Source organism: Rhinopithecus bieti, unplaced genomic scaffold, assembly GCF_001698545.2.
Source record: "Rhinopithecus bieti isolate Rb0 unplaced genomic scaffold, ASM169854v2 scaffold_64174, whole genome shotgun sequence".
NCBI lineage: Eukaryota > Metazoa > Chordata > Mammalia > Primates > Cercopithecidae > Rhinopithecus > Rhinopithecus bieti.
In genome coordinates, this window is record NW_016824156.1 from 85,598 (window position 1) to 94,189 (window position 8,592).

The following is an 8,592-nucleotide window of genomic DNA, read 5'->3' on the forward strand; positions in this document are numbered from 1 at the left end:
ATTAAAATCTCTTATGAGAAAATGTCCATATCTGTTCATTAAAGAAAACTATCTGATTTCAAAAGGCCTAAGGAAATTAAAAATAGTATTAAACTAAACTTTTGAAGAAATTACACAGTTTTGCTTCTCTAAATTCCTGTTACAAAGAAAACACTTGGCATCCTGGAATATTTTGATACTTTTGAGGCCCCATAAATTGCTCCAGTAAACTATTAATACATGGTGTTCCAAGTATTTTTTAAAAAATGCTTCTAGGTGAACGAGTTATTCTCATGAGTACTTAACAGAATATAATCTAAAATCTACATATCTAGGTACTTAATTCTTAATCATGTCAAGAACAATAAAATTTACTATGGAATAAAACCACCAGTATCTTGTCTGGCTTAATAGAAATCTTTTTTATTCATTCTTTTTTAAGATGTTACATTTTCGCCTAAGTAGAGAACATAAGCATAAGTAGAAATGAACTTATTTGTCCTCATAATGCCATTTATTGAGTGCCTACTATGTGCCTGTACTATAATAAGTGATCTGAGTACATTGCTTCACTTAGCTTCATAAAAACCCACTCCTTCATTTAGTCCTCATAACAAATGAAATTATTAAAATAAGTTGTTTTACAAATGAGGTACCTCTAGTTTGGAATTTGGATGATATTACGATGAATCCCCAGGATCATTTCTCCAAAACCAGTTATCACAATCATGATTCTATAGTGCCTGCTTTTTCTGAAATATAGATATAAAACCGAATTTCATCATCAAACATGCCAATTAATCAAATTTTCTGGTAGAATCCTATAGAAACACATGTGAAATGAATGCACTGATGTATTTTTATCACTGTGGTCTCAGTTGTGTATTGTGTCATGGCTACTCTTGGGACCTAATAACATAGGGGTTTTATGTTACAGGGGGAGAATATCTGTGCTTCTGATTCATATTAAGTTGGAGCTGATGTCACCTTGGAAGGCAGCAAAAGAACTCTCCCCTGAGATTCTATGTATTTCTTCTGAGTAGTCTCAGAGTACAGTATACTTATCAAATTAAGGAAATTTGACATTGATATAATATTAATATCTAAAATACAGTCTATATTCAAATTTTGGCAATTGTCATAATACTGTACTTTAGAGCAACTTGTTTTTCCCAATGCATTATCTTGCACTGCATTTAGTTGCCATGTCTATTTATTACAGTTTCTTTTATTCAGAAGAGTTTCTCAGCATTTCTTTATTTTTTATGACACTGATATTTTAAAGAGTGCAAGACTACTGCTTTTTTTTTTTTTTTTTAAGAGAATACCTCAATTTAGGTTTGTCTGATAGTTTCTCCATGATGTGATTCAGGTTATGAACTTTTTACAGAAATACTACTTGTATTAGTTTCTAAGGGCTACAAATTACCAAACACTTGATGGTTTCAACAACAGAAATTTATTTTCTCACATTCCTGAACACCAGAAAGTCAAAGTATTGGCGATCCACACCCTCTGAAGGCTCTTGGAGAGAATTATTTCCTGCCTCTTTTCCAGCTTCTGGTGGTGCCAAGCATTCCTTGGTTTGTGGCACCATAACTTCCATCTCTGTCTCCATGTGGCTTTCTTTTCTTTCCTGGGTTTCTTCTCATTTGATAAGGGCATTTATTGGATTTAGGGCTCATCTGGTTAATCCAGGATGATCTTGTCTCAAGAACTTTAATTAAATCTGCAAAGACTCTGTTTCTAAATAAGGTTTCATTTACAGATATGGGGGGGGGGGTCTGGATTAAGATGGATCTTTTTGGGTCCACAATTGAATTGATTGCATTGCTGAAATGATGTGTGCTTCACAAAGGATAATATTAGAATGTTCCAGATGTAGATAGGACTAGAATTTTTTTATTAAAAATCATAAATTCATACTGATACTCAAATTTAAATTAAATAGTAGAGTTTTTCTCTTGCCTTCCCACATAGCATGTTTGTGTCTTTCTTCTTCCACAGTGAGAACCCTTGCTCCTAACATTACCAAACCATTTACTTACTTAACCAATCCTACAATACACATAAAATGGTTTCAGAATTGCTACCCCTATATCATTACCAAAAATAAATTTGCAAGTAAGCTTCAAGATTTCCACGTGATTCTTTCTGTCTTTGACTGAAATTACGTAGCCAAGTTCAAAAGTCACATGGATTAATTCATCCCCACCTCCATCCCCCTCGCTGTGTGGTTACTTTATCCTTTGGATATACTGTTCAGTTAAATTGTTTGTTTGTATTCAATTTTAAGGTTTCTTCCTTCATTCTTGTTGGTTTAATTTTATTTATTTACTGAATAGTAATACTTTGAGGGATTCCAAAAGTAAAAACTTTATTAATAGAAAGGATACTTAGGCCTTTTCCTGCCTGTCCATTCCACCTTTTTCCTCCCACTTCCTGTAGCTAACCAACTTCACTAGTTTCAGGTTTACTCTTCCTGTGTTTCCTTTTTAAAATATAAATGGGTATGTCTATACTTCATTTTGCTTTCTTTTTACATAGAAGTGGTTCTCAACTGGGAAGATTTTTTCCCCTAGACATATTTGGCAATATCTGGAGACAATTATTTTTGTTCACTACAGGAAGGGGTGCTACTGACATCTAGTGGGTAGACATCAGGTATAATGCTAAACATCCTACTATACACAGGGTAGCCCTCAACAACAAACAATTGTCTGGTTCAATAAGCCAAAGTGCCGTTGTTGAGAAACCCTGCTATAAGTCTACTTTTGCGTTTTGCTTTTCAACTTAACAATATGTAGTAGAAATCACTTTATATCAGTTTATAGAGGTCTTCCTCATCCTTTTTTTATAGCTGCATAGTGGATGTACTATAGTTTATTCCGTCAGTCTTCTTTGTATGGGTATTTATGTTCCATTTCAATATTTTGCTATTACAAATAAGTTGTAATGAATAACCGCATGCATCTTTTTTTTGTAGTTTTAGAAGTATATTTTCAGAGTAAATTCCCAGAGGTGGGTCAAAGGGCAAATGCTCTGTCAGTTTGCCAAATCCCCTCTGTAAAAGTTGTACCATTCTGCATTTTCACTGTAGTATGAGAACACTCCTTTACCCATAGGCCTCCCAGTGGAGTGAGTTATCAAGTTGTCGAATTTTTGCCAATCTGAAAAGCAAGAAACTCAATGTAGTTTTAATTTGTGTTTTTCTTACTATGAATTAAATTTTTTTGTTTTGTTTGTTCACATTGCTGGGTCAAAACCAAATTGCATAATATGTAACCCAAATAATTATAGATGAATTACAGAGCAATATTTATCAAATACAGTGAAACAAAGTATATACAGTATTTCTCTGCTGAAAATGTTAAATGTGGCTGGGTTCTGTGGCTCACAACTGTAATCCCAGTGCTTTGGGAGGCCAAGTTAGGAGGAACCACTTGAGTCAGGTGTTTGAGACTAGCCTGGGGAAACATATCAAGACCCTGTCTCTACAAAATATAAAATAAAATAGAGTTTTTTAGAAAAAAGAAATGTCAGATGATTTCTTGGAGAAGCTTCTCTTGTGTCCATGTGTCAGTAAGTTTTTATGTAAACATAACAGTATCGTTTAGCAGTGCCTGAGGGAGAAGTACTCATCACCAGGTAACAAATATCATCCTGGAAATGTAGTGTTTAAAGTCTTCACTGATGTTTTCAGACTACCAAGATGTCACACTAAGTAAGTTATCATGACTTTCCACTAGGATTCTTGTGTGCTTGGTGTTTTACAGGCCATATATGTCTCTTGGAAGTCTTCGAGATCAAGTCATTTACCCTGATTCAGTGGATGATATGCATGATAAAGGTTATACAGACCAAGATCTGGAATGTATCCTACACAATGTCCATCTCTATCACATAGTTCAAAGAGAAGGAGGTAAAGTCCATCATTCTTTTTTAATGCATTTAACTTCACTTTTAAAAAGTAACCTTGGGTATATATTTAGTGTGTGGTTTAATTTGAATGTATGCTATAATCAGAAATAAGCACGTAAGTGTAAAGATGGAGTTTTATTGCTGTTCCATTATTTGTATTTCTTTTTCTGCTTGTGTTATGTTTAATGCAACACATTAAGTTTTTATCAAGTCTCCATGTCAGTGAAGCTAACATTTAAAAAAAGCTTTTTTCTTCTATATTTGAATGTACAAAGTCCCTGAGGCCATTGTCAGTCTAGATGTATGTAAAGTCTGTGACAGAAATATTTGCCTTACAAGCTCTCAGCTTACATTAAATTCAATAATATGAGAAGTAGATACCACAGAACTTAATTTGTTTTGGTTTCAGACCCACAATCTTACCAGTATCTTTTTTTTTGCTCTCAGGCAGCACACAGATAATTAAAGTCAGAAACTTCTGTATTGTGTTTTTTCAGCATAAAACATTTTTGAAAGAGTATAAATAACATTTGTACATATAAGCTTAAAATAGAATTATTGTCTAATAATACTCTCTGTGTTTAGTGATACTTTCAAATAATTTAATAATAATAATCTCACTTTAGCTAGAGCAGTCAGGCAAGAGAAAGAAATAAAGGGCATTCATATAGGAAGAGAGGAAGTCAAACTATCCCTGCTTGCAGACACATGATTCTATATCTAAAAAACCCCATAGTCTCAGCTCAAAATCTCCTTCAGCTGATAAACAACTTCAGCAAAGTTGCAATATACAAAATCAACATACAAAGATCACTAAATTTCTATACACCAACAACAGCCAAGCCAAGAGTCAAATCAGGAAGACAGTCTCCTTCACAATTGCCACAAAAAGAATGAAATACCTAGGAATACAGCTAACCAGGAAGGTGAAAGATCTCTACAATGAGAATTACAAGACACTGCTCAAAGAAATCAGAGAAGACACAAATGGAAAAGCATCCCATGTTCATGGATAGGAAGAATCAATATCATTAAAATGGCTATGCTGCCCAAAGCAATTTACATATTTAATGCTAGTCCTATCAAACTACCAATGACATTCTTCACAGAACCAGAAAAAAACTATTTTAAAATTTATATGGAACCAAGAAAGAACCTGAATAGACAAGGTAATCCTAAGCAAAAGGAACAAAGCTGGAGGCATCATGCTGCCCCACTTCAAACTACACTACAGGTCTGCAGTAACCAAAAGAGCATAGTACTGATACAAAAAAAGTCACAGAGACCAATGAAACAAAATGGAAAGTGCAGAAATAAGGCCGTACATCTACAACCATCTAATCTTCAACAAAGCTGGAAAAACAAGCAATGGGGGAAAAGACTCCCTATTCAATAAATGTTGCTGGGATAACTGGCTAGCCATATGCAGAAGACTGAAGCTGGACCCCTTCTTTATACCATATACAAAAATCAACACAAGATGGATTAGAGACTTAAATGTAAAACCCCAAACCATAAAAACCCTGGAAGACAACCTAGGCAATACTATCCTGGACATGGAAACAGACAAAGACTTCATGACAAAGATACCAAAAGCAATTACAATGAAAGCAAAAATTGACAAGTGATATCTAATTAAACTTAAGAGCTTCTGCACAGCAAAAGAAACTATCAACAGAGTAAACAGACAACCTACACAATGGGAGAAAATATTTGCAAACTATGCATCTGAAAAAGGTCTAATATCCAGCATCTATAAGGAGCTTAAACAAATTTACAAGAGAAAAACAACACCATTACAAAGTGGGAAAAGGACATGAACAGACACGTTTCAAAAGAAGACATATATGCAGCCAACAAGCATATGAAGAAAGCTCAATATCACTGATCATTAGAGAATCCACATCAAAACCACAATGAAATACCATCTCACACCAGTCAAAATGACTATTATTAAAACATCAAAAAATAGCAGATGTCAGCAAGGTGGTAGGATAAAGGGAACCCTTATACACTGTTGGTGGGAGTGTAAATCAGTTCAACCACAGTGCAGCAATTCCTCAAAGAGTTAAAAACAGAACTACCATTTCACCCAATAATCTCATTACTGGGTTTATACACAGAGGAATATAAATCATCTACCACAAAGACACATGCACACAAATGTTCATCACAGCACCATTTACAATAGCAAAAACATGGAATCAACGTAAATGCCCATCAACGATAGATTAAATAAAGAAAGTGTGGTACAGGTACACCATGGAATATTATGCAGCTATGAAAAAAGAATGAGCTTATGTATTTTGTGGAAACATGAATGGAGCTGGAGGCAATCATCCTTAGCAAACTAATGCAGGAACAGAAAACCATATACTGCATGTTCTCACTTACAAGTAGGAGCTAAGTGATAAGATCTTATAAGCACAAAGAAGGAAACAACAGACACTCAGGTCTACTTGAAGGTTGGAGGGTGGGAGGAGGGAGAGGAGCAGAAAAGAAAAGCATTGGGTACTGGGTTTAATACCTGGATGATGAAATAATATGTACAACAAACCCCTGTGAAATGTGTCTACCTATGTAAGAAACCTTCACATGTGCCCCCAAGCCTTAAAGTTAAAAAATAAAATAAAACAAAAATAATATTCACACTTTCAAATAATTTAATAATTCATATAATTTGATAGTCTAGAAAAATGACTGAAATAACAGATGAGACACCAAGATTAATTTTAAATGGATTTTATGTTCTGTTTCACAGCCCGCTTACATTATTAGAAGTAGAGTAGTAGTACAGTGATTGAGAATACGGACTTTTAACTCAGAGTTCTGGAATTAAATCTTGATTAGCCCTGTTCTCTGTATCTTCAACTGTAAAATGAGAATAAATATCTACCTTACACGTTTTTTGTGAAGATCAAATAAGACTGTATGTAAAACATTAGCAAAATGGCATACGAGTACACAAGAATTAGTAGCTGGCCCCGTCTGGCAGCTCACATCTGTCATCCCAGAACTTTGGGAGACCGAGAAGTGTAAATAGCTTAATAGCTTGAACCTAGGAGATTGAAACCAGCCCGGACAACATGGTGAAACCACTTCTTTATAAAATATACAAAAATTAGCTGGGAACGGTGGCACACCCCTGTTGTCTCAGCTATTTGGGAGGCTGAGGTGGGAGAATAATCTGACCCCGCAAAGTCAAGGTTGCAGTGAGTTGTGATTGCGTCACTGCACTCCAGCCCAGGCAACAAGAGTGAGACCCTGTCTAAAAAAAAAAAAAAAAAAAAAAAAAAAGAAAGAATTAGTAGCTATTAGTAGCTAATTGTAATATTAGTAGTTGTAATATTGATACTATATTTTGTCTTTGTGTGATAATGCTTGAAGTTTTATATAACAATATCACATACATTATTTCATTTGATCCTTACAATAAACAAATAAGGCAGGCAAGAAAATACTTTTAATTTTTGGTATTTGTCATTCCTACTATATATGGAAAGCAGATTGGGTTTTTGTTTCATGTGGTCAACTCCTTGGAGTTTCAGAAGGCTGTGGTAGAATAAATGCTACATGTTTATCTTGGGCAAGTTATTTTGAGGAAGTTTGAAATCTGATGATCCAAATAGAAATTTAGAATAAACATGAAATAGTCTATTCTTTTAGAAGTCATCAAGAAGGTCTAGAACTCTTTCCAAGAATTTTCCAAACTTAAAAATGTAATCATAATTGTTATGGGTTATTGAGTGCTTACTATGTGGAATTTACAGATATCATCTTATTTAATACCCATAATCGTCCAGTGATGTAGGTTTTACTATCTTCATCTTAAAGATTAATTTCAGAAATTTAGTAACTTAGAGTCCCATGGCAAGTTGTGGGACAGGGATTCAAGCACAGATCTGACTTGAAAGTCAGTGTTCTATGCTAGAGTATGCGACTATACTATGGTAACGCCTAGCTTTTTAAACAATAATAAAAACTATTATATACTTGAACATAAAAAAAAAAAGCTTCAAGGAAACCTATTTTACTTGCTTAATTCTTAAACCTGAGATATTTAAGCAAGGCAAGAAAACACTTACATTTGCAAATACATTAGTTAATTTGAAAGATGCCTACTGAAGTCCTGTTTAGACTAGCTAATCATTTGGTTGGTATAATAAAAATGGAATTAAAAACTACATTCCATTCCATCAACTAGTTTACAAAACAGGAAAGCATAAAAGGGTTAACAAAGGGACATGAACTAAAGAAGCATATGCATCTCCAGGAAGCAGGAAAATCATTCTCTTCTTTGCTGACTTTGTCTCACTAAATCAGGGTCAGAGGCAACATTATGACTCATAGTTTTGATTTATGTGTTCCATGATCATGCAATATTGCCTGCCTACAGAAACCTTTGGGTTTAGTAGAACAAAGAACATGATTTATTAAAATATATAAAAGTTAAAGAGTCCTTTGACCCAAATACTTTTCTCTTGTGCCATGCTTTCAGGGAGCAGGGGAAAAAAAAAGTTAAGCTCAGAATATTTCTCCACTGCAGTGTAATCCAAGTCTATTTCTCAAATCATCACTTATATTTCATAAGTACTATGAAATTCAATCACAGGGAAAGTTTTATTTCAAAGTTTTCCTTAGAAGCAAGAACTCTAAATCAAATGGTATTTTAAGATTATTTTCCTAACATAA

At 34.2% G+C, this 8,592-nt stretch overlaps 1 protein-coding gene across 1 annotated transcript in view; it reads left to right on the top strand.

The window, feature by feature from the left end:
• The window catches only part of ABCD2 (ATP binding cassette subfamily D member 2), a 64,666-nt gene that overhangs the window by 33,769 nt on the left and 22,305 nt on the right, over window positions 1-8,592 (top strand). The window contains exon 7 of the mRNA XM_017862128.1: window positions 3,756-3,901. Coding sequence (XP_017717617.1) covers window positions 3,756-3,901 — 146 coding nt within the window. The remainder of the gene's footprint in view (window positions 1-3,755; window positions 3,902-8,592) is intronic.